Below are 26,490 nucleotides of genomic sequence, written 5' to 3' on the forward strand. Positions count from 1 at the left end.
GGTACCGCTCTGGCGGGAAGGTAAAAGCTCAACAACTTTGTGCCATCTCCCCCCATTTTGAGTCCCCCAAAATAGGGGGCAGCTTATACATGGCGGCGTTTTATAGACAGAAAATTACGGTACAGTCATACCTCAGGTTACAGATGCTTCAGGTTGCGTTTTTTTGCGTTAGGGACCGCCGAAACACGGAAGTACTGGAATGGGTTACTTCTGGGTTTCAGCGGTCGCGCATGTGCTAAATTGCGATTTGCGCATGCGCAGAAGCGCCGAATCACAACCCACACGTGCGCAGACGCATGTTGCGAACGTGCATTCCGCACAAATCACGTTCACAACCCACTGCAATTGATTTTTTAAAAAACCACACTACTTTGTTTCAGTCTGACTTTATTGACAACCAAAGACTCTAACAGAGCCCATAAGGGGCTGTAGCAATGGGCTCGCCTGGATCTCTGTTCAGGATCGCCCTAGGCGAGTTGGCTTTCGGGCGGCTCCTTGCCACGGTCCAGGCCTCTGCTGCCCTCCTCAAGCGAGCCCGACAACTCAATGGGAGTCCTAGGTGACAAGACGCCTTTGCTTAAAGTCAACATCTCCGGGTCTTACGACTGCCCGTTTTCTCCGGTGTCGTCGACGACGGGGAGGCTGTCATAGGAAGGGAATTCCAAATGGACGGGGAGAGGAATCTCAACCTCGTGGGGCTTGGGGGACGAGAGGCCCCGGAACTGCGGGACGAAGCCGGACCGCTCGCCGCTGCCTGGACATTCGACCACCGAGCACGTCACGCAGTCGTCCAAGTTGCAAGGCTTCTCCTGCCAAAACTCAGAGGCCTTGAGGTCCAGTGTGATGTTCATGGCCCACACGACAAAGTGCCGGATCCGGGCCTGCTTGTGTAAGTCACACATGCAGACCCATGGCTGCCAGGGGTTCCAGTGGAAGTTGGCTGCCTCTGTGGACGGCAAGATGAGGACAACTGATTACATAAGAAGATACAAAGGCAACCTAGATGGCTTTCATCCATTCATTCAGCCAGAAAAAATCCATCTCTAAAACATATAGGCATATTAAACACATAAAACGTATACAATGAATGGAAAAGGATGTTCAAAATAACTTTAATTTTTTTTAAAAAAACAACAACCCCAGAAGCTTGGGAATTATTGGTACAGAACTACCTAAATTGTATAGAAATTTGTTCATGTATGCTACTACAGCAGTAAGAATGCTACTTGCCCCAAAGTAGAAAGAAGAAGTCCCAGCAAAGGAAGAATGGATACAAAAACTTAGGGAATATGCAGAAATGGCAAAACTTAACAGAAGAATAAGAAATCAAGACAACAAACTTTTTATAAAAGAATGGAAATGGTTTATTGAATATTTACAGATAAGAACATTGGCAGGGTTGTTGTAATAACCCGCAGTTTCATAAGAGTATATATATTTAAAGGAGAAAATTAAATGAATTTGGATATGAAGAAGATATTAAAAAATAAATTTAAGGAACCACAGAAAGGGGGAGAAGGAAGTCAAGCTTTGAAATGTTTAAATGGTTGTAAAATTTATGAAATGTATACCGTATTTTTCGCCCCATAGGACGCACTTTTCCCCCTCCAAAAATGAAGGGGAAATGTGTGTGCGTCCTATGGGGCGAATGCAGGCCCCTCTCGCTCTCCAGGCTTCAGGAGAGCCCCAGCGCCAGCCCCACAAGGTCGGGGGACAGAGGGAGGCGGAACGCCGCCATCCCGCTGTCCCCCGAAGTGGTTTGGAGGCTAACGGCGGGGAGACCCCGCCGCCAGCCCCGCAAGCTCCCGGGACAGTGGGGAGGCGCAGCACGTCTTCCCGCTGTCCCCGTACCTGATCTGAAGGCGGGCGGCGCCAAAAAACATGGTGCGTCCTATGGGCCGTTGCCTCCTATAGGGCGAAAAATACGGTAAGTCTGAAAAGTGTAATTTTCTTCTTAAAAAAAAAAAAAAGATGTACTGAAACTGACCACAACCTCTGCCCTTCCTTCTCTTGCATCTTTCTCTTCCCAAGCAGACAAAGACTGTGTCTGCACCTGTCTGGCCAGTTGTTCAGCAATGTGAAGGACTCTCCTAGATCGGGGGGGTGTCAGAGGGGGAGGCGAGCCAGCAAGACCGAGACTGCCCTGCTGCTGGGTAACAAGGGAACCTCTGAGTCTGCGCTCACACTGTGACTCTCAGCCTCGAACCCTGTCCTGGAAGGCCCTCCTTCTCCTGACCCCCCACCACCATGATCACTCAACTCTCCCCCCCCCCCCCCCGGTTCTAGCACTTCCCAGCTCGTCCCTTCCCCAGGCTGCTCTTCTGCGTCCGTCCCACCACCAGGAACTGGGATCTAAGTTGCCGTCTTCTGTGCCCTCCTTAGGGGGCTCTTGGGCAGGGGGCTCCCACCACTCTTCCTCATCCAGCCAGTCCCTGACAACTGGACAGATTCATGGAGGACAAGACTACTGTCAGGGGTGTTTGGTCTGGGTGTTCATCAGTATGCAGATGACACCCAGCTCTACCTCTCTTTTAAATCAGAACCAGTGAAGGCGGTGAAGGTCCTGTGTGAGTGTCTGGAGGCGGTTGGAGGATGGATGGCAGCTAATAGATTGAGGTTGAATCCTGACAAGAAAGAAGTACTGTTTTGGGGGGGCAGGAGGTGAGCAGATGTGGAGGACTCCCTGGTCCTGAATGGGGTAACTGTGCCCCTGAAGGACCAGGTGCGCAGCCTGGGAGTCATTTTGGACTCACAACTGTCCATGGAGGTGCAGTTCAATTCTGTGTCCAGGGCAGCTGTTTACCAGCTCCATCTGGTATGCACGCTGAGACCCTACCTGCCTGCAGACTGTCTTGCCAGAGTGCTGCATGCTCTAGTTATCTCTCGCTTGGACTACGGCAATGCGCTCTATGTGGTGCTACCTTTGAAGGTGATCTGGAAACTACAACTAATCCAGAATGCGGCAGCTAGACTGGTGACTGGGAGCGGCCGCTGAGACCATATAACACTGGTATTGAAAGTCGTACACTGGCTCCCAGTACGTTTCCGAGCACAATTCAAAGTGTTGGTGGTGACCTTTAAAGCCCTAAACAGCCTCGGTCCAGTATACCTGAAGGAGCGTCTCCACCTCCACCTCCATCGTTCTGCCTGGACACTGAGGTCCAGTGCCAAGGGCCTTCTGGCCTTTCCCTCACTGTGAGAAGCAAAGCTACAGGGAACCAGGCAGAGGGCCTTATCGGTAGTGGCACCCGCCCTCTGGAACGCCCTCCCACCAGATGACAGACAGAAAAACAACTACCAGATTTTTAGAAGACATCTGAAGGTAGCCCTGTTTAGGGACGCTTTTAATGTTTAATAGGTTATTGTATTTTAATATTACGTTGGGAGCCGCCCAGAATGGCTGGAGAAACCCAGCTAGTTGGGCGGTATAAATAATAAATAATAAATTATTATTATTATTACTGATGGGTATGAACCATGATGGCTATGCTCTGCCTCAACGTGTTTCTAACTGCCCGAGTAGCCAGAAACTACAGTAAAGGATGGGGCTCTGGGGCTCGAATCTTGCTTATGGGTTTCCCATCAGGCACCTGGATGGTGACTGAGAGAGCAGGATACTAGACTAGATGGGCCATTGGCAGACTCTTCTTAATTTTCTTATGTCAGTGGTCCATCTATTCCTGCATCCTGTTCTCACAGTGGTAGGACTAAAATAGGCCTTTGGCCTGATGCCACAGGGATCTCCCAATATTATTCTTGAGAAGACCCAAAAGTTGGGACTGCAGCCTAAGAGATCTTTACCGCTTCCCAGCCGTAAACTCGCGCTACTGACGTATCCCAGAAGCCACAGCTCAGAACTCAGCAAAAGCAGCATCGCCAGCCTCTATTTCAGGACAGACCCAGCTCTGTAGCTCAGATACTCGCTCCAAATTGGTCCATCTGCAGAGCATGTAGATGGGAGGTTGTGTACCTGCCGCCGTGGCAACAGAGAAGGAGCCAATCAGCACACAAAGAATGCCCGTAGCATCCTTTGAAGTGTGTTCCTATGCTCAGGGAGAGGAATAGCTCCCACATTTTGGCTAGGTTCAAATTTTGGTTGCCCATACAGTGGTACCTCGGGTTAAGAACTTAATTCGTTCTGGAGGTCCGTTCTTAACCTGAAAATGTTCTTTAACCTGAGGTACCACTTTAGCTAATGGGGCCTCCTGCTGCTGCCGCACGATTTCTGTTCTCATCCTGAAGCAAAGTTCTTAATCAGAGGTACTATTTATGGGTTCGCAAAGTCTGTAACCTGAAGCATCTGTCTGTAACCCGAGATACCACTGTATTTATTTATTTCTTAAAATGTAAAACAGAGTTTACGGAAAGGGAAAGCTTATTCCAGAGACAGCCTCCATCTTCAGCAGAGACCCCACCCCATTCCAAAACAAACTTTCATGGCAGGGCTAGCTAATTTGGTGTAGTTTGGATTCCCATCAGCTCCAGTCAGCAAGGGATGATGGGAGCCTTAGGCCAGCAGGTTGTCCGCCCTGGCAGTAGGGTGCCCAGAGTCCCTGGGCAAGTTTGCTGGTCCTCAGTCTCAGCTCACCACCTGTAAAATGGGCATCATTCTTTCCACTGTGGCTCTATGGGAAAATTATTGGCATGGCTTCATTCTTGCCTTGTTTATACTGGGTGGTGCTCAACTAAGTTTTACTCTATTGATATAAATGGACACGACTAAAGTTAGGTCCATTCATTTCAAAAGGCGTACTCTGAGTAAAACTTAGTTGAAAATAGCTCACATTTTATAAACCAGCATTTCTGCATTTAACATAAATTCAAGGCAGTCCCCCACCCCCAACTTCCAGTCCCCCCCCCCCCATAAGGATCTTAAGAGTGGAGTTAAAAGTATGCTGTTAAGTTTTTGGCTCATCAGGTATTGCAATTTCAGAGTTTCATGGTTAATTTGCATTGACGTACTTGTTAACCTTCTTACAAACTGCTTAGGGACAGTTTTAAGCAGTCTATAAACATACAAAATCAATTCATAAAAGCAGCCTGAAACTGTTTGACAACACAGTCTTCCGGAGGCAAGTGCTGTGTCTATTACCTGTCTTTTAGTAGATTTTTTAAAAAATATTGTTTTAATTAATTCCATTAGGGTTACTTTCTAACAATTGCCTTTTATGTGTTTTTAGCTTTTTGCATTTTATCTATGTCCTTTTAAGTTCTGTAAGTCACCTTGGGGGAAAAGCAGGATAATGGTGATGTTGATGATAATAATAATAATAAAAAAGTCAAAACTATATTTATTTACTTAAAAAAAAACAAGACAATTAAGACACACACAGAGAGAGACACACCTTTTCCTTCACCAAATTAGTGTTTCTCTAAATGTCCTTAATTTCTACCATCCTTGGTTTTTTTTAAAAAAACACACATTTTTTAATCTTTTGATTTCAAACCATGCCTTTATGTTGGAGTTGTGCAAGAGCATGCGGACCAGAGACATAAAGGAAGGCAAAACCGTCCTGCAATTTCTCAAATGTGGCAAAGCGTTTGGGCGCCGTGATGATGAAACAGGCTAGCAGGCAACCTCACAAAGGAGGAGGCCCTGATCCATAAACACACGCAGCTGCTCCTCATTCCCCATCAAGGACCAAAAGTGGGAAGTTCGAAGCGACAAGCTCTTTTAATTAGACGTGGCTTTGCGGCACGGCGGCTTACGACGCTTCCGCCACCAGGAGAGGTTGCAGAGTTCAAATTCCGTCACGCGGGAGACGCCCAGGAGTTCGTCGGTCCTGTTTCCTCCTGACACTCTGGAGGCAGAGATCTGGAAGCCAGATTTTTTCGTGTGTAAGGGTTAAAAAAAGAAGGGGTGCAGCAAACCCGTACAGGCCTGCACTATCTTAAGAATCTTTGGTGGGTCTGCTGCCGAGCTGCGGTCTTCGAGGCTCCTAAAGTCAAGACTCTAGTCCTCAAGATTCCGAACGATCTAAACAGAAATATATAGAAAGTTGCCTTATACCGAATCAGACACTGGGGCCCATCTAGCTCAGGATTGCCTGCACTGACTGGCAGATACTCTCTCCAGGGTTTTAGACAGGAAATCTCTCCCAACCCTACCTGAACCTGAATCCGGGATCTTCCGCATGCCCAGCAGGTGTTCTGAGCTAAGGCCCTTCCCTGATCTTTCACAGAGACCCAGTTTTGATTTATTAGCGAGACAAGAAATCTTAAACCAGACCGCCGGTTCTGTTCCAACCAATTGCAGGAATACAGGGAGCCAAATTTTACTGACTTTTTCGATCCAGCAAGCTCAGCAGTTTTCTTTTTCGACAAACCTCCTAAGCAGAGATTTTTTAAAATGCCAATTGGCATTTGTACTGGATTTGAAATTGTTTTCATCTTTGCAATGGGTTATGATTAGTGTGTGTGTGTGTTTTCTTAATATGTTGTAAAATTGCGTTGGGATGCTTTATAAAGGGACCCCTGACATTAGGTCCAGTCGTGAACGACTGGGGTTGCTGCGCTCATCTCGCTTTATTGGCCGAGGGACCCGGCGTACAGCTTCCAGGTCATGTGCCAGCATGACTAAGCCGCTTCTGGCAAACCAGAGCAGCACACGGAAACACCGTTTACCTTCCCGCCAGAGCGGTACCTATTTATCTACTTGCACTTTGACGTGCTTTCGAACTGCTAGGTTGGCAGGAGCAGGGACCGAGCAACAGGAGCTCACCCCGTCACGGGGATTCGAACCACCGACCTTCTGATTGGCAAGTCCTAGGCTCTGTGGTTTAACCCACAGCGCCACCCGTGTCCCTGATGATGGAATAGGACATCCCTATTTTCATTGGAGGAGTGTTGGAGGGTATGTCCTACACTGGCTCTCCATTACCATCCTAAAAAAAAAGGTAAAGGGCCCCTTGACCATTAGGTCCAGTTGTGGCCGACTCGGGGTTGCAACGCTCATCTCGCTTTCTTGGCCGAGGGAGCCGGCGTACAGCTTCCGGGTTATGTGGCCAGCATGACTAAGCCGCTTCTTAGGAAGCGATTAATAAACGAATAACATCTGTGCTGTCTTGGCAATGGCTCTCTAGGGTTGTTCCCCACCACCTCCTGGAGAAGCCTGGAATTGAACCTGCGACCTTTCGAATGCAAAACAGGGGCTTTACCACCAAGTCACAACCCTTTCCAGCAGACCAAATCTTCCTACGTTTGCATATGAAGAAAAAAACCCCAGTTGTTTTGAAGCAAAAAAACCACGCAGCTTTTTGAACATGCATCCACCTTAAATACAATAGTCCCCTCCTACAGGATAATACTGTAGTTTTAAGAGTACTTTAAAAAGCCCCCAACTTTAATTACTGTATTGGCCTGAATATAAGCCTCACCTGAATATAAGCCGCACCTTTAAAATTCATGGGGGGGGGGGGGGAGAAAAAAAAGACGATACCTGAATATAAGCCACTCCCTTAAAATTCCGCAGGCACTCACACCCATTCCGTTTTACTGTATGTCTATTTCAGATATTGTAAAAGCCAATTTTTATAAGGTTCCGAATTAAAGCTGCACTTGAACTTTTCATGCTCGGAATTTGGAAAACACAAGGGCGGCTTATCATCGGGCCAATACGGTATTTTCTTTTTAATGGAATGTAATAGATAAATATAACCAACACCGGTAATAAAAGCGGCATCTAGGACCAGACAGAGCAGGATAACAGATCAGAATTACAATATCCTAAGTAATACCACAGGGACGCGGGTGGCGCTGTGGGTTAAACCACAGAGCCTAGGACTTGCTGATCAGAATATCGGCGGTTCGAATCCCTGCGGCGGGGTGAGCTCCCGTTGCTTGGTCCCTGCTCCTGCCAACCTAGCAGTTCGAAAGTACGTCAAAGTGCAAGTAGATAAATAGGTACCGCTCCGGCGGGAAGGAAAACGGTGTTTCCGTGCACCGCTCTGGTTCGCCAGAAGTGGCTTAGTCATGCTGGCCACACGACCTGGAAGCTGTCTGCGGACAAATGCCGGCTCCCTCGGCCAGTAAAGCGAGATGAGTGCCGCAACCCCAGAGTCGGTCATGACTGGACCTAATGGTCAGGGGTCCCTTTACCTTTACCTAAGTAATACCATTGGGCTCCAATTGTCTCTGTAGCTTATTGCTCTGGTACGTTATATAGACATAGAGTAAGCTGTCCTGACAGGCTTAGCTATGTCCACTTCCCCTCACCTTGTGAGGAACTAGGCAATAAAGCCTATTGTTCCTCCCCAGTCTACCTGAGAAGCTCAGTCTGTGAAGGGGTTTGAGCTGGTTGCTCCAACTCAGACCACATGGCTATCACAAGCCACCCTTGCGTTCCTTTGCCAATAATCTAGAAACCTTTACCACTTTGTTACTAAACCAAGTTTTACTGCCTTTCTGAAGCAGATGAATCTGACCTTTGGATAGTTTGGAAGTAAACCATTTTTTAAACTCACTAACATGTGGTCTTTTCCTATGCTGGGGAACAGGAAAACTTTGGAAAGAAACTATTTACGGGGACATTTTAAAGGTCTAACAGCTTTAGTTTGCAACTTTAAATCTCTGCTATGGATCTCTCACCAAAGAGTAAAGGTAAAGGTACCCCTGCCCGTACGGGCCAGTCTTGACAGACTCTAGGATTGTGCGCTCATCTCACTCTAGAGGCCGGGAGCCAGACACTTCCGGGTCACATGGCCAGCGTGACAAGCTGCATCTGGTGAGCCAGCGCAGCACACAGAACGCCGTTTACCTTCCCGCTAGTAAGCGGTCCCTATTTATCTACTTGCACCCGGGGGTGCTTTCGAACTGCTAGGTTGGCAGGCGCTGGGACCAAACAACGGGAGCGCACCCCGCCGCGGGGATTCGAACCGCCGACCTTTCGATCGGCAAGTCCTAGGCGCTGAGGCTTTTACCCACAGCGCCACCCGGGTCACACACCAAAGAGTACTCGCCCCAAACTTGGGTCTTTCTATCCAGGAATTCTCCTTTCTCTACAATATTTTTCTGAACCAATGTTTTCATTCAGACAAGCTGGCAAGTAGAACGTCGATGTAAGTTTTAGCCAGTTTCTTGTTTATTTCCGATTTTATTTCTTGGATTGCTTTTAAAGAGCTGCTTTCACCAATAATATTATTATTTTTCTATTCTCCATGTAAACCGCTTTGAGGTTTCGTTTTGCTTTTAACAACCAAGTGGTATGTAAATCTTATGAAATAAAATGAATAATCAAGAATCACAGTCATTACAACTCAGTGAAAAAGAACCCCAAAACTTATGCAGGATACATGGTGCTCTCACTATGGAATACAGCTATAATGGAGAAAATTATGCACAATTTGAGATTTTGACAAGGACTGGGACCTCCCTACACAAGCCTGGCAATTCTGGAACTAGATAACCTGACAGCAGTGATAGCCTCTTCCTGGAACCCTGTAATTTTAACTCAGATGCAATTCTGCTCATTTTACGTGCCTCTTTTTACAGTTTTGTTCTTCACCTTTTAACTTTCTAAGCGCTCTGTCTGTTTTATGCGCATTACAAAATTAAATTTAAAAACCCTTCAAGAAAAATATCAAGAATCAGGAGGGGAAAAAGCTGGAACTCAGAACCAAGAAACTGAACTCGAGAATCCTGCAGTCCGTGTCTGTGGTAACACAGACTGAATTCTGCTGTAAGGTATGAAACCCTAAATATTTTAGCACAAAGCCATTTAGAGTCCTTACCCGATTCGAACAGCCAGGTGGCGCATCCGCCAGGGATGAGTGAAGGTCGAGGCTGCTGAGAGTGGGGCTGAAAGCTTGAACAGGGTTCTCCCAACCGGCCAAACAGTGCTGTGGGGGTCACAGTAGGGGGAAATGTCTCATGTCAGGTATTAACTGCAGCCCCAAAGGCTTAGGCTATTTGAATGAATGAATGATTTTTTGTTTGCGTCATCCATCGGCCTTAGCAATAAAACAACAATATGATATACAAAGAATAGAAATAAAAAGTCAATTACAGTGGTACCTCGGGTTACAGATGCTTCAGGTTACATACGCTTCAGGTTACAGACTCCGCTAACCCAGAAACAGTACCTCAGGTTAAGAATTTTACTTCAGGATGAGAACAGAAATCGCGCAGCGGCGGCAGCAGGAGGCCCCACTAGCTAAAGTGGTGCTTTAGGTTAAGAACAGTTTCAGGTTAAGAACAGACCTCCGGAACGAATTAAGTACTTAACCCGAGGTACCACTGTATATAAAGGGACGCAGGTGGCGCTGTGGGTTAAACCACAGAGCCTAGGACTTGCTGATCAGAAGGTTGGCGGTTCGAATCCCCACAACGGGGTGAGCTCCCGTTGCTCGGTCCCTGCTCCTGCCAACCTAGCAGTTCGAAAGCACATCAAAGTGCAAGTAGATAAATAGGTACCGCTCTGGCGGGAAGGTAAACGGCGTTTACATGTGCTGCTCTGGTTCACCAGAAGCGGCTTAGTCGCTTAGTAGCTGTACGCCGGCTCCCTCGGCCAATAAAGCGAGATGAGCGCAGCAACCCCAGAGTCGTTCACGACTGGACCTAATGTCAGCGGTTCAAAAGCACGTCAAAGTTGGCCAGACTGAACCTAATGGTCAGGGGTCCCTTTACCTTTACCACTGTATATAAAATACATTTTGAGGTTTTGAATCAATAGTCAAATAGTGGATCTTATTCCGATTGCCTCAGCTAAAAACCTTTGTTGTCACCTGCTCATCCTGATCTGCAAAGAAAAAGGACACTGTGGCAGTGGCTGGGCGACCCGGAATGGACAATAATAGAGGGGTGATAATCTCATTCCTCAAGTCTTTATAAAGAGTGCAAGCCAGAAGGGCATGCGCCACAGATTCAGTACTGCCATCTCCACAGGGGCATAAGCGTTTTTTGTGTGGAATCTGTTGGAATCGTCCCTCAAGCACAGCCGAGGGCGATACATTCAATCTTGTAAAGCGCATTGGAGTAGTCCAAGCGGGAGATAACTAGAGCATGCACCACTCTTAACTACCGTATTTTTCACCCTATAGGACACACTTTTTCCCCTCCAAAAATGAAGGGGAAATGTGTGTGCGTCCTATGGGGCGAATGCAGGCTTTCGCTGAAGCCTGGAGAGCGAGAGGGGTTGGTGCGCACCGACCCCTCTCGCTCTCCAGGCTTCAGGAGAGCCGCAGCGCCAGCCCCACAAGGTTGGGGGACAGCGGGGAGGCGGAACGCTGCCATCCCGCTGTCTCCCAATGTGGTTTGGAGGCTGACGGCGGGGAGACGCGTGCTTCTCCCCACCGCCAGCCCCGCAAGCTCCGGGTACAGCGGGGAGGCGCAGCGCATCTTCCCGTTGTCCCCGGACCTGGTCTGCAGGCGGGCGGCGGGGAGGGGAAATAATTTTTTTCCCTTTATTCCCCCCCCCAAAAACGTGGTGCATCCTATGGGCCGGTGTGTCCTATGGGGCGAAAAATACGGTACGTTCTTTGCTCTGCCAGGAAAAGGGAGGAGACGCCAGCGATGGGCAAGCTGTCCCCCCCCCCCCGGTGCCTGGCCACACGGCAAGAACCGGGCTTCCCCAAACCAGAAACTCACCGAGGGCAACGCCAGGTTGTCTGCAGGCTCGTAGCTTTTCCTGCGGTGGATCTTATGCTTGTAGGCAGGGAGCAAAGTGGATCTCGGGATGCTGACCCTGCGGGGAAAATAAAGATGTAGGAAGAGTGCTGCTGGATTAGGCCAAAGGGGGCCCAATGGGACCAGATGCCTCAATCGAAAACCTGCAAGCCGAACCTGGGCACAAGAACCTTCTCCCTTCCTGCAGTTTCCAGCAACTGGGATTCAGAAGCATGGCTGCCTCTGGCAGTGGAGGTCAAACACAGAAAGCATCCCAAACAGAAGAAGAAGAAGAAGAAGAGTATGGATTTGATACCCCGCCTTTCCCTCCCTTTAAGGAGTCTCAAAGCGGCTAACATTCTCCTTTCCCTTCCTCCCCCACAACAAACACTCTGTGAGGTGAGTGGGGCTGAGAGACTTCAAAGAAGTGTGACTGGCCCAAGGTCACCCAGCAGTTGCATGTGGAGGAGCAGGGAATCGAACCCGGTTCCCCAGATTACGAGTCTACTGCTCTTAACCACTACACCATACAGGACCAGAAGAGCCAGGAAGTTCTGTGAGAATGCATACCAGCCCTGAGCAGAAAGGCCTCTGAGATTAGTTCGCCTTCAGAAGATCAAAGACTCTCCAGAAGGGTGATGTGACTCACTATTTAATTGGGATCCGCCATTATAGGATAGACCGAGTTGCAGAGATAAATAGTCATGGGGGAGGCGAGCTCTTAATTTGTTATTATATCTGTACTTCAAGTCCGATTTGGCAAACCTCCCCTGGAGGTTTGATGCAACCTGTCTGAGGAAATTAATGAGCAAACGCCTAGATTTTATTTCACCGGAACTGAGAGAAGATGGCGTCTGCCACCAGAGAAGGACTTTTGGATTGATTCGGCATAAACATCAGCGTGTGAGGATATACTGCAAATAATAGATTTACCAGCTGCAAGGAGAGTCATACAAATTTCACACAGAAGCAGATTATTGCTCACTTCAACTCGCTTGTGGAAACAACTCAGAGGCCATGAAAGAAGGAAGGAGAACAACAGGAAGATTAAAAGAAGGAACTATTGGAAACTCGAGGAAGTAGAAACATAAGATGATTGGACCCCACAGAACTTAAAGCATGGGAAGCCCCAACAAAAATTTATAATTTGGCAAAATATTTGGACTATATGATATGTAGTTGTATAATTTGGAATATTTAATGTGATCTGATTGGATTGTTAAAATGGAAAATTTAATAAAAATTGTATATTTATAAAAAAAGAGATTAGTTCGCCCTCAGCAAAGGTGAGGTAACTCCTTTTGGGGAAAAAAACCTACAATGAAGTGAGACTCTAGAGCAGCCTTTCTCAACCTGTGGGTCCCCAGATGTTGTTGAACTACAACTCCTATCACCCCTAGCTAGCAAGGCCAGAGCTCAGGGATGATGGGAGTTGTAGTCCAACAACATCTGGGGACCCACCGCTCTATGGAGTGAACAGGAGCACTGAGCAGTTCAGAACTGCAGAGGGGAACCCACAATAATGTGATCGCCTGTGGTGACTGGAGAAATCGCCCCAGGTGACCAGGTGGGGGGGGGGGGAATGGGCAGAGGCCAAGGAAGAGCAGTTTCTTCCACTCCCCACCCCTATTTCAGGTTCTCAAGTGACTACGCAGTGATTTGAATAAGGTGCGTATTAAAAGGCTGGTCCTATTTCAGACATTACAGTGGACCCTCCGGATATGAACTCAATTCGTCCTTAGGGTCCATACAGTGGTACCTCGGGTTACAGATGCTTCAGGTTACAAACGCTTGAGGTTACAGACTTCGCTAACCCAGAAATAGTACCTTGGGTTAAGAACTTTGCTTCAGGATGAGAACAGAAATTGCACAGCAGCGGCGTGGCGGCAGCGGGATGCCCCATTAGCTAAAGTGGTGCTTCAGGTTAAGAACAGACCTCCGGAACGAATTAAGTACTTAACCCGAGGTACCACTGTATTAAAAGGCTGGTCATATTTCTGACATTACAGTGGACGCTCCGGATACGAACTCAATTTGTCCTGAGGGTCCGTAGTTACCCTGAAAAGTCCGTATCAGGAGGCGTCGCTTCTGCGTGTGGCACGATAGAGGGCTTCTGCGCACGCGCAAAGCCCTCAGAGCACTTCTGCGCATGCGTACATGGCAAAACCGGGAAGTATACACTTCTGGGTTTGCCGCATTCGTAACTCGGAATTACGTTACCCGAAGGTAACGTAACCTGAGGTACCACTGTATTTGTAAAGCCGCTATCAGCGACGTGACCAGGATTCAATCCCTTGTCCAGGCCGGGCTGGGAAAGATCTCCGTTTGAAACCCTGGAAAGTCGCCGCTGTTGGTCAGTGTAGACAATACTGAGCTAGCTGGACCAAGGGTCTGAGCTAGCAAAAGCAAGCTTCACAGGTAAGTCTTCACCATCGCTTGCGGACTCACCTGACGAAAGCAGGCTCCACCAGAGTCTCTGGAGGCCGGTGGGCTCTGGGGGTTTTGCAGATGGGGCAGGCAGACTCCAAATCCAGAGGCGCCGCAAAAAGGCGTTTATTCAACCGGTAACAGAAAACACCTGTGGAGACAGAGCCGGATAGAGGAAGGGATATGCGGACTTCAAGTTCCTTAACAGGGCCAGTGGGGATTCTGCGGTTCCCCCACCCCAGTAGGCGTTCCAAGTTCCTAGTCCTTAGGATTGCTGAGGTTTAAAACCAGAATAATAATAATAGTAATAATAGTAATAATAATAATAATAATAATAATAATAATTTATATCCCACCCTCCCCAGCCAAAGCCGGGCTCAGGGCGGCTAACAACAATAAAATAACACAACATTCTAAAATCAATTCATTAAAATTAATTCAACTCAAATTGATGGCAACCATTAGGCTAAAGTTCTGTGAAGATTGCCAAAGGAGGGAGTGGTGGAACAGCTCTGTCTTGCAGGCCCTGTGGAAAGATGTCAAGTCCCGCAGGGCCCTAGTCTCTTGTGACAGAGCGTTCCACCAGATCGGAGCCACAGCTGAAAAAGCCCTGGCTCTAGTTGAGTCCAGCTTAACCTCCCTGTGGCCTGGGACCTTCAGGATGTTTTTGTTTGAAGACCGTGAGTTCCTCTGTGGGACATACCAGGAGTGGCGGTCCCGTAGGTACGAGGGTCCTAGGCCGTATAGGGCTTTAAAGGTTAAAACCAGCACCTTAAACCTGATCCTGTACTCCACCGGGAGCCAGTGCAGCTGGTATAGCACCGGGCGAATGTGATCTCGCAGCGAGGACCCCGTAAGGAGTCCCCATAAGAAGCCATGTGGCGTGATGAAACCACACAGGCCAAGGAGATGCTGAGGGGCCAAGCCGGATGAGGAATGGTTGAAGGATCTGGGGTATGTTTAGTGTGGAACAGAGGAGGCTGAGAGGAGATAAAACAGCCGCCTTCAAATATTTAAAAGGCCGTCACAAGCAAGCTTGTTTTCTGTTACTTCAGAGGGCTGGATCCAAACCAATGGATTAAAACTGCAATAAAAGAGATTCTGGCTAAACATTGGGAATAACTTTTTGAGCTGTTTGACAGTGAAATGGAATATCTCGGAGGGTAGTGGACTCTCCTTCAGGTTCTTAAGCAGAGGTGAGCTGTGGCTCCTGCATGGCAGGGGGTTGGTACGGATGACCTTTGGGATCATTTTCCTGCTCTGCAATTCTATGATGCTTCTAGGATTGGCTGGGCTGCTGAGATGGGAAGATGGAATCTGACCGTACACTGATGGGAACCTGAGTCCATGTCCGGTTCTCGATTGTGAGCAGAGGAACCCAGACCGTCTGATCTGCGGAGAGAGGAACGTTAAAGAGACATTTTCGGTTGTTCAGTGGCTGAGCTGTCATGGTGCATGTGCAGAACAACAACAAACCTCTGGTTACGTGAAACATATTCAATAAACACACAAGACCTAACCGGTTGTACGTTTGAAAAAAGAATATATACTACAATGGTACCTCGGGTTACATACGCTTCAGGTTACAGACTCTGCTAACCCAGAAATAGTACCTTGGGTTAAGAACTTTGCTTCAGGATGAGAACAGAAATTGCATGGCGGCAGCGGGAGGCCCCATTAGCTAAAGTGGTACCTCAAGTTGAGAACAGTTTCAGGTTAAGAACGGACCTCCGGAACGAATTAAGTACTTAACCCGAGGTACCACTGTATAAAATAAATAATAATAATAGTAATAGTAATAATAATACAGTGGTGCCTTGCAAGGCGAAAAGAATCCGTTCCGTGAGTCTCTTCGTCTAGCGGTTTCTTCGTCTTGCAAAGCAAGCCCATTAGCGGATTAGCACTATTAGCTGTTTAGCGGCTATTAGCGGCTATTAAAGGCTTAAGGGATTAGCGGATTAGCTGCTAAAAGGCTATTAGCAGCTTAGTGCCTTAGAAAAAGGGGGTGGGGAGCAGGGAAAAAAACCCAGGAATCGCAAGACATTTTCGTCTTGCGAAGCAAGCCCATAGAGAAATTCGTCCTGCGAAGCACCTCCAAAACGGAAAACCCTTTCGTCTAGCGGGTTTTCCGTCTTGCGAGGCATTCGTCTTGCGGGGCACCACTGTAATGATGTCATCATCCACCCTGCCCTTACCGCAGCTCCCGGTCGTAGATGCAAGCCTCCCGGTTCACCTTCCGGAATTCCTGCAGCTCCGAGAAGTAGTGATCGGGTTTCTCTGAGAGGGAGGAGTCCATGTCGAGCAGCCCTGGAGGAGGGAAGAGGAAAAGCCAAGACCCACCAGGTCAGACTCAAGGCACAAAAGTCGCCCTTTCAGGCTTCTCTAATTTGCTCCTCGGAACTTTCTGCAGGCCACACCCCTCTCTGGTTCTGCTCCACACACACCCCATACCTTTCCCGCCCCGACCTGGCCACAGTGATCCATGCAATGGTCACCTCCAGGCTTGACTACTGTAATTCGCTCTACGCGGGGCTGCCCTTGAAGCTGTCCCAGAAACTCCAGGGGGTACAGAATGCTGCAGCGAGGCTCCTCACGGGGTCTTTGCCATGGGAGCATAGTCACCCAGTGCTTTTCCAGCTGCACTGGCTCCCGATGGAGTACAGGGTCAGATTTAAGGTGCTGGATTTGACCTTTAAAGCCCTTCACAGCCTAGGCCCATCGTACCTACGGGACCGCCTCTCCCGCTATGCCCCCCGGAGGACCTTAAGGTCCATATATAGCAACACCCTAGAGGTCCCGGGCCCTAAGGAAGTCAAATTAGCCTCAACCAAAGCCAGGGCCTTTTCAACACTGGCTCCAGCCTGGTGGAACGCTCTGCCTCATGAGACCAGAGCACTGCAGGATCTGATTTCTTTTTGCAGGGCCTGTAAGACAGAGTTGTTCTGCCTGGCCTTTGGCTTGGAGCCAATTTGATTCCCTCCCCCTCTTTCTTTTTCCTTTCTCCTCCTGTGATGAGGCTGCATTTTAATATTTTAATGTTTCAATATTTTAATGTTTTATTTTAATCTTGTTTTTAAGTTGTATTCCTTCAACTTGTTTTTATTATTGTTTGTTAGCCGCCCTGAGCCCAGCCTTGGCTGGGGAGGGCGGGGTACAAATAAAAATTATTATTATTATTATTATTATTATTATTAATAATAATTTTCACATGGCTGGAATATGTCCTTGAACTTTCGTTTGCCTGGACAGAGAGGAGTGTGCGCGTGTTTAGAAACTGGCCTACCGTACAAAGGTAAAATTTACATGTGTTGCTCTGGGCACTTTGCCTTCTGGCTGTGCCCCCCACAGGCATGTGGCCCCCAGAAAGTTGCCTGGAAGGGAATGTGGCCCCTGGACTTGAAAACCCCTTTCCCAGCCCTCATACATATAAAAATATAAATCTCTCTCCCTCTGCTGCCTTCTGCAAAAATGATCTTCAAGGCACCCACAGCAATTTTATACAATAATACAGTGGTACCTCTGTGGGTTAAACCACAGAGCCTAGGACTTGCCAATCAGAAGGTCGGCGGTTCGAATCCCCGCGACGGGGTGAGCTCCCGTTGCTCGGTCCCAGCTCCTGCCCACCTAGCAGTTCGAAAGCACGTCAAAGTGCAAGTAGATAAATAGGTACCGCTCCGGCGGGAAGGTAAACAGCGTTTCCGTGCGCTGCTCTGGTTCGCCAGAAGCAGCTTAGTCATGCTGGCCACATGACCCGGAAGCTGTACGCCGGCTCCCTCGGCCAATAAAGCGAGATGAGCGCCACAACCCCAGAGTCGGCCACGACTGGACCTAATGGTCAGGGGTCCCTTTACCTTTCCCTCGGGTTATGTACTTAATTCGTTCCGGAGGTCCGTTCTTAACCTGAAACTGTTCTTAACCTGAAGCACCACTTTAGCTAATGGGGCCTCCCGTTGCTGCACCGCTGCAACCGAAAAAATTCTGTTCTCATCCTGAAGCAAAGTTCTTAACCCGAGGTACTATTTCTGGGTTAGCGGAGTCTGTAACCTGAAGCATATCTAACCCGAGGTACTATTTCTGGGTTAGCGGAGTCTGTAACCTGAAGTGTATGTAACCCGAGGTACCAGTGTACGTGGGTATAAACAAAATAATATCCTGAAAATTGCAGGTAGACTGCCTCTGACAAGGGGGGCTCCAATTAGCTCTCACAAGCCGCCGTCTCAATTTCTGGAAAGCACCCCAGGGCTACTCTTTTTCTTTTTTCAAAAACCCAGTTAGGATGAATCAGGCTAGCTGCGCAGTCTTTCATTTTATTTATTTTGCTTGGCTCCAAAATAGATTGAGCCGCCGTACCTGCAATCCAATCGTAGCCCAGGAAAGGGCGGACCGACCAGTCATCTGCTGGGATGGCGTATTCCTCAGGGTCAGACATGAACGTCACGTGACCAGATTCCTTCTGCAACAGGGTTAAAAATGCAGGGAAACGGTTCTTTTACTGAGCTGACTCAATGTGTTTTGCCATCGCGACTGCCACAAGCACAAACCTTTCATTTGCCCACGTTTGGATAATAATAATAATACAGTGGTGCCTCGCAAGACGAAAAGAATCTGTTCCGCGAGTCTCTTCGTCTAGTGGTTTCTTCGTCTTGCGAAGCAACCCTATTAGCGGATTAGCGGCTATTAAACCCTATTAGCGGCTATTAAAGGCTTAGCGGATTAGCTGCTAAAAGGCTATTAGCGGTTTAGCGGCTTAGAAAAAGGGGGTGGGGAGCGAAAAAAAATCTCAAGACTCGCAAGACATTTTCGTCTTGCGAAGCAAGCCCATAGGGAAATTCGTCCTGCGAAGTGCATCGAAAAACGGAAAACCCTTTCGTCTCGCAGGTTTTCCGTCTTGCGAGGCATTCGTCTTGCGGGGCACCACTGTAATAAATTTTATTTATACCCTGCCTTCCCCAGCCAAGACAGGCTCAGGGCGGCTAACACCCGATATAAAAACAAATTGATTGAAATACAACTTAAAAACAAGATTAAAATACAACATTTCAACGGAAACTCAAATCAAAAACTTTGGGGGGGATGAAAACATCAAATCTTCACCAAGGCTAACTATCCGGACTGGTCCTACGTGGGCCAGAAAAATGCCAGGGAAGTCCCCAAATAGGAGTTCCATCAAAGAAGTAGAAAGGAAAAGGAAAAGGAAAGATGGAGAGGGGGAGGCGATCAATTGATTCCAAGCCAAAGGCTAGGCGGAACAACTCTGTCTTACACAGCCTGCAGAAAGAAATCAGATCCTGCAGGGCCCCGGTCCATAGCTTTCAACTTTCAGATTTAAAAATAAGGGATCAGCCTCACCTGTCCCGGGGACAGTTTACGGGATATCTAACAATCTGGGATAGCAGCGGGAAACGGCACTGGAATAAGGGAATTTCCCCCAAAAAAGGGAAGGTTGACAGCTATGCCCTGGTCTCATGAGACAGAGCGTTCCACCAGGCCGGAGCCAGTGTTGAAAAGGCCCTGGCTCTGGTTGAGGCTAATCTGACTTCCTTAGTGCCCGGGACCTCTAGGGAGTTGCTATTTATGGACCTTAAGGTCCTCTGTGGGGGATACCAGGAGAGGCGGTCCTGTAGGTACGCTACCATGCAGTTAATAAAATATTTACAGCTCGGTCCCTGCTCCTGCCAACCTTGCAGTTCGAAAGCATGTCAAAGTGCAAGTAGATAAATAGTTACCGCTCCAGCGGGAAGGTAAACGGCGTTTCCGTGCGCTGCTCTAGTTCGCCAGAAGCGGCTTAGTCATGCTGGCACATGACCTGGAAGCTGTACGCCGGCTCCCTCGGCCAATAAAGCGAGATGAGCGCCGCAACCCCAGAGTCGGCCACAACTGGACCTAATGGTCAGGGGTCCCTTTACCCTTTAATGAGGTCTGTTATGGATATTTTGTAATTGAAAACTAATAAAAATTATTGGGAAAAAGGAAAAAAAGTACCTTCCTTCCAGCAACAGCCATCCTTGCTAATCATCAGGGGTTCAAACCCCAGCACTGCAGCGATGCCATAACCGCCGGCTGCCAACGCTTCAAATAAAGAATTGCGACACACCCACCTTCGCTTTCTCTTTAGATTCCTTGGCTTGGGGCGTGAGCAGGATTGGTTTCGGGCCTGGCGACATCCGCACGGAAACTGTTCCCCTGCCTCTCCCCTCTTTGGCTCGCCCTGGGCCCGCCTCCTCTCTGGCCTGCGGCCTGTCCGTCTCTGGCAAGCTGTGCAAACATGGAGGACGCCTTTTTGCCTCCACGTGCCCCGCAGTTACTCTGGGCTTCCTCGGTCCTTTTGGCCGTCCGCCACTCGCAGTTTTGCGAGTCGATCCGGCAGATGCTGCAGCCGATGGAATGTGGATCACCTCAGTCTGGCGGGTGATGGGACACAAGCGCCCTGGGTGGCGGTCCTCTCGCTCGTCCTGGGGCACGGCCGGTTTTGAGGGGGAGGCGAAGTTGCGTCGTGCCAGCTGGGGACTCACTTCCACGGACACAATCACTGCAGAATCAGTTGCATCTTTGGGGAAACGATCCCTGTTCTCTCTCTGGGAATATAATAATAATAAATAAATAATAATAATAATAATAATAATAATATATTTATTATTTATACCCCGCCCATCTGGCTGGGTTTTCCCAGCCACTCTGGGCAGCTTCCAACAAAACACTAAAATACAATAACCTATTAAACATTAAAAGCTTCCGTAAATAATAATAATAATAATAATAATAATAATATCTTTATTGTCATTGCCCCCTTCAGGGACAAAGAAATTACTTGGGCTGCCTTAAGATGTCTTCTAAAGTTTGGTAGTTGTTCTTCTCTTTGACATCTGGTGGGAGGGCGTTCCACAGGGCTGGTGCCACTATCAAGAAGGCCCTCTGCCTGGTTCCCTGTAACTTGGCTTCTTGCAGCGAGGGAACCGCCAGAAGGCCCTCAGCACTGGACCTCAGTGTCCGGGCAGAATTATGGGGGTGTAGATGCTCCTTCAGATATACCGGACCGAGGCTGTTTAGGGCTTTAAAGGTCAGCACCAACACTTTGAATTGTGCTCGGAAATGTACCGGGAGCTGGACGATGGGGGTGGAGACGCTCCTTCAGGTATACTGGGCCGAGGCTGTTTAGGGCTTTAAAGGTCAGCACCAACACTTTGAATTGTGCTCGGAAATGTACCGGGAGCTGGACGATGGGGGTGGAGACGCTCCTTCAGGTATACTGGGCCGAGGCCGTTTAGGGCTTTAAAGGCCTGCACCAACTATCATGGCTGGTGGTAGCGGTCAGTAACTTTCCCTTCCACAATTTTGTCTAATCCTCTTTTAAAGACATCCACATTTGTGGCAATCACGGCCCCCTATGGGATTATCTGTCCTGAATCTTCCAACGCTCTGATCTATTCATTCATTCATTTAATTTATATAATACTCTAACAGCAGCAAGAATACTACTGGCCCAAAAATGGAAGTAAGAAGAATTACCGACAATGGAAGAATGGAGGATGAAATTAATGGACTATGCGGAACTTGACAAACTAACGGGAAGGATCTGAAACCGGCGGCACCAGAAGTTTACTGAGGACTGGAGTAAATTTACAGATTATTTTAAAAGTATTTGTGACGACCAGACGACGTTTGTAGGTTTGCAAGAAGTTCTGTGAGGAACAATATTAGAAATATTGCAAAAACGGAGAAGGAGATGTGATATGTTAAGTATGTAAAGGCAATATTAAGTTAGGTAATGCGTAAGAAGTGATTAAGACGGAGGATCAGAGGTGCTGATGGAAGTCCAATAAGAATATATTTGTGATAAATTGTGTGGTATGTTTTATAATTTTGTATGTTAAAAACCAATAAAAATATTTTTTAGAAGAAGAAGAAGAAGAAGAAGAGTTTGGATTTGATATCCCGCCTTTCACTCCCCTTCAGGAGTCTCAAAGCGGCTAACAATCTCCTTTCCCTTCCTCCCCCACAACAAACACTCTGTGAGGTGAGTGGGGCTGAGAGACTTCAAAGAAGTGTGACTGGCCCAAGGTCACCCAGCAGCTGCAGGTGGAGGAGCGGGGAATCGAACCCAGTTCACCAGATTATGAGTCTACCGCTCTTAACCACTGCACCACACTGGCTCTCTTTTAAAAAAGAATTTATATAATACTCTTCATCCGAGGACATTCATCGGATGTCCACGAGTTCTCATGTTATGGGCCTCCAGACTCTCCAGATCCCAGCAGCCAGCTCTCAGTCCTACCCTTGGGGAGCTGTGATCCAGCAATGTTTGGAGGGATTGAGGAGCACCTACATGCAAGCACGAAACATAATTCAGCAGTCTCCCTACGTACCTCGCCCTTGCTGTCTGAGTCCCGTGCATCTTGAGGAGTTGCTCTTTGCGATGGTGGCAACAGCTTGACTCGAACCCGCTCCCTGAACTCCTCTTGGTTCGTCCTCAGCCTCCGCAAGAGGTCCTGGTTCAAGTTTCGCAGCCTCTCCAGGTCCATCTTCTCACCTCCTTGCTTTAAAAAGAGAACAACATTGCAGAGGGTTGGGACCAGATCATAGGTAGGCAAACTAAGGCCCAGGGGCCGGATCCAGCCCAATCGCCTTCTCAATCCGGCCCGTGGACAGTCCGGGAATCAGCGTGTTTTTACATGAGTAGAATGTGTCCTTTTATTTAAAATGCATCTCTGGGTTATTTGTGGGGCATAGGAATTCGTTCATTCCCCCCCCAAAAAATAGTCTGGCCCCCGACAAGGTCTGAGGGACAGTGAACCGGCCCCCTGCTGAAAAAGTTTGCAGACCCCTGGACTAGATGGCACTCTGGGTTTCAAATGGTTTTCAAACTATTAAGGGAATAAACGATCCTACATAATAATTCTAAAAGAGAAACTTCAACTGGACTATTTATTTATTTCACTGCATTTATTTATTCTCTGCAGTTACTCCGCCATGCACAAAGACAAGGCACAAAAAGAATAAGAAACAAGAAATATGCCCATGTAGAAAACTGAACACAAAAATATTAAGCACATTACAAAAATTCTCAAATTTTTTGTATTTTTTGTGGCTTTTATAAGGCTAATTACTCCTTTTTAAATAATTTTTATTAGTTTTCAATTACAATACTCCTATAATAGCCTCATTATAACAGTGCCAAATTATAATACAATTACTAATACCAATCATTCAGATGCCAAATTATATAATTTAGGTGGCTCCCCCACCTGCTAGAATTGATGGTTTGATGATTTACTTTATTTCTGCATTCCAAAATCGTATTAATTTCAATTACTAACCATTACTTCTCAATATAGTTTTATTTACTTCTTCCAAGCCCCCACAGGGGGAAAAAACACATCTAGCCCTGTATATTTTCCCTTATTTCTTCCCAACCCCACTAAACCAGTGGGCGGTGAAGGTCCTGTGTGCCTGGAGGCGGTTGAAGGATGGATGACCGCTAATGGATTGAAGTTGAATCCTGACAAGACAGAAGTACTGTTTTTGGGGGACAGGGGACGGGCTGGTGTGGAGGACTCCCTGGTCCTGAATAGGGTAACTGTGCCCCTGAAGGACCAGGTACGCAGCCTGGGAGCCATTTTGGACTCACAGCTGTCCATGGAGGCACAGGTTAATTCTGTGTCCAGGGCAGCTGTCTACCAGCTCCATCTGGTACGCAGGCTGAGACCCTACCTGCTCACGGACTGTCTCGCCAGAGTGGTGCATGCTCTAGTTATCTCCCGCTTGGACTACTGCAATACGCTCTACGTGGGGCTACCTTTGAAGGTGACTCGGAAACTACAACTAATCCAGAATGCGGCAGCTAGACTGGTGACTGAGAGCGGCCGCCGAGACCACATAACACCGGTCTTGAAAGACCTACATTGGCTCCCAGTACGTTTCCGAGCACAATTCAAAGTGTTGGTGCTGACCTTTAAAGCCCTAAACGGCCTCGGTCCAGTATACCTGAAGGAGCGTCTCCACCCCCATCGTTCTGCCCGGATGCTGAGGTCCAGCGCCGAGGGCCTTCTGGTGGTTCCCTCATTGCGAGAAGCAAAGCTACAGGGAACCAGGCAGAGGCCTTCTCGGTAGTGGCGCCCGCCCTGTGGAACGCCCTCCCATCAGATGTCAAAGCGATAAACAACTACCTGACATTCAGAAGACATCTTAAGGCAGCCCTGTTCAGGGAAGTTTTTAATGTATGATATTTTAGTGTTTTTTGGTTTCAATGGAAGCCGCCCAGAGTGGCTGGGGAAACCCAGCCAGATGGGCGGGGTACAAATAATAAATTATTATTATTATTATTATTATTATTATTATTATTATTATTAAACTGGGTAACCCCCACATATTGCGCTGCGCAGACTTAACACATAGAATAAGAGAACAAGAAGAACATACGTTCGGAGAAGATTGGAAAACGTTTATTGAATATATGGGGGAAATTGTGTACACTTGAAAACGCTGGCAGCATTAAGATAAATTCAACAATGTAATTAAGCTTGGATGGATGCAATAATGGAATACTGAATGGTTCAGTTTTTGTAAAATATGCAGGAATTTATAATATGCAAAATGAACCACGAAAGGGAAAAAAGGAAGTAATTGATATTTTAAGGATGTTTAAACGTGTATTTAAAGTGTAAAACAGAAAATTTAATTAAAAATATATTTTTTAAAAAATAAAATAAACAGGGTAACCCCCTACCTCGCCCCATAAACTCCCCACCCGCGTCTTAAAGCGCCATAGATTTCCCCCCCCTCCTATTTCCAACCGCCCACCCGCAGATCAAAGGGACGCGCCGCTTCACTCACCCATTCAACTCTCCCGTCGGTTTCCTACTATGTAGCAAAAGCCAAGCTTCCGAACGCCTCCTGATTGGCCGGCTCCGCCTTCCCAACCCAGCATGCATTGCACCAACCGCCTGTTACTTTCACTCTTAAAGGGGCCTCTCCCATTCATTTCTTCCCGCCACCAATGCCGGTACTACATTGCGCCTCAATATTTGTGTAAATTAAATCATGCCATGTATGAAAGAAATGGCCTTTAGAGGCTTTTTATCGAGGCGTTCAATAGGTTCACCCTCTTATCGAGATGTTTGTTAGATCAACTCTTCAATCCAAAATTGTCTTTATATAAATGTCAAGAGCAGCAGCGTGTCTGTGTGTGTGTGTGTGTGTTAGGGTTGCCACACATCCAATATCTCCCCAATATCTCTTTCCACAGCTGAATGTATATCTTATAATTATCAACCCTATCTGGATATTTATTTGGACGTATTGACCACCTATTTTACTGCATACATAGCAGTGGGTTAAGGCTGATGGAATATTTTTATTTTTTAATGCCAGCTGATGTTGTTTTGCAATCTTAAAAAAGTAACATTCCCAGAGCGCAGGGTGTTCCTAGAGGGCTGGTGGGTTCCTTGCACTGAGCAGGGGGGCTGGGGAGTCGTACAGCACCACCAACCTAGAGCACTCCTTTTAATTTTTTTTTAAAAGGCAAGTTACTAGTCCTCAAGGTACTCTTTTTCTATGGTGTGGCACGATTTCATTTCTTATGCAGCGAGTAAAATCTTCAACAAGGATCTTCTCAAACTTTGGATATTTGGAAACACACCATTCCTGTCTATGTGCTTCTTTACTTTCATGTTTTCTTTTTCCCCAAAATTTTTATTGATTTTCCAAAAATTTTAAACAAACATTTGTTGTTGTTGTTTAGTCGTGTCCGACTCTTCTTGACCCCATGGACCAGAGCACGCCAGGCACTCCTGTCTTCCACTGCCTCCCGCAGTTTGGTCAGACTCATGTTTGTAGCTTCGAGAACACTGTCCAACCATCTCGTCCTCTGTCGTCCCCTTCTCCTTGTGCCCTCCATCTTTCCCAACATCAGGGTCTTTTCCAGGGAGTCTTCTCTTCTCATGAGGTGGCCAAAGTATTGGAGCCTCATCTTCATGATCTGTCCTTCCAGTGAGCACTCAGGGCTGATTTCCTTCAGAATGGATAGGTTTGTTCTTCTTGCAGTCCATGAGACTCTCAAGAGTCTCCTCCAGCACCATAATTCAAAAGCATCAATTCTTCGGCGATCAGCCTTCTTTATGGTCCAGCTCTCATACAAACATACATACATCTTAATTGTATTGGATCCAATCTTAGTAACATTGTTAAGTGACTTCCTCAAATCCCCCTGGCTGAATTTCACTGTATATCATTTGTAACAGTTTTCCAAAACCAATTTTCTCATAAAATTAACTTAATCACTTAATATCTTTCTTTTCATTTTGACTTATTATTCTCTAACATCACCTATTTAAATCCTAAGCCTATCTAATATTTGAAAGTTTTTCCAGTTAAGTTATCTTAACATATTTAACTAAATAGTCTTTGAATTTCATCCATTCCTCCTGGTACTCTTCCTCCTTCTGGTTGTGGACTCTTCTAGTCAAG

General features: G+C 47.3%; 1 protein-coding gene across 5 annotated transcripts; it reads right to left on the reverse strand.

Annotated features, from left to right (window-relative positions):
- Nucleotides 1-370: 370 nt before the first annotated feature.
- Nucleotides 371-25,023, reverse strand: MIIP (migration and invasion inhibitory protein). 5 transcript variants are annotated; one of them, XM_083454080.1, is made up of 10 exons: nt 24,859-25,021; nt 22,392-22,562; nt 20,127-20,603; nt 18,379-18,481; nt 16,224-16,335; nt 15,356-15,420; nt 14,050-14,179; nt 11,584-11,680; nt 9,729-9,836; nt 371-946 (listed from the first exon to the last, which is right to left on the reverse strand). In XM_083454080.1, exons 2-10 carry the CDS (start codon nt 22,545-22,547, stop codon nt 848-850), a joined length of 1,347 nt encoding a protein of 448 aa, XP_083310206.1. In that variant the 5' UTR covers nt 22,548-22,562; nt 24,859-25,021; the 3' UTR covers nt 371-847. The 5 variants fall into 5 exon arrangements, with proteins under 5 accessions (XP_083310206.1, XP_083310208.1, XP_083310205.1 ...); XM_083454079.1 differs by lacking the exon at nt 371-946 and adding an exon at nt 5,275-5,815 and having other exon boundaries at nt 20,127-20,599; nt 22,388-22,562; nt 24,859-25,023; XM_083454078.1 differs by lacking the exon at nt 371-946 and adding an exon at nt 5,275-5,815 and having other exon boundaries at nt 24,859-25,022.
- Nucleotides 25,024-26,490: the final 1,467 nt, after the last annotated feature.

Source organism: Podarcis tiliguerta (genome assembly GCF_965153285.1).
Source record: "Podarcis tiliguerta genome assembly, chromosome: 8".
NCBI classification, from domain to species: domain Eukaryota; kingdom Metazoa; phylum Chordata; class Lepidosauria; order Squamata; family Lacertidae; genus Podarcis; species Podarcis tiliguerta.

Bases quoted from the DNA above. Each gene is read 5' to 3' on its own strand.
- MIIP (XM_083454079.1), bottom strand. From the start codon at position 22,547: ATGGACCTGGAGAGGCTGCGAAACTTGAACCAGGACCTCTTGCGGAGG. The intron at 16,336-18,378 runs GTACGGCGGCTC...TCCCTCCTCCAG, and splicing joins GGGCTACGATTGGATTGCAG to GGCTGCTCGACATGGACTCC. The intron at 11,681-14,049 runs GTGAGTCCGCAA...TTTTCCCCGCAG, and splicing joins GTGGAGCCTGCTTTCGTCAG to GGTCAGCATCCCGAGATCCA.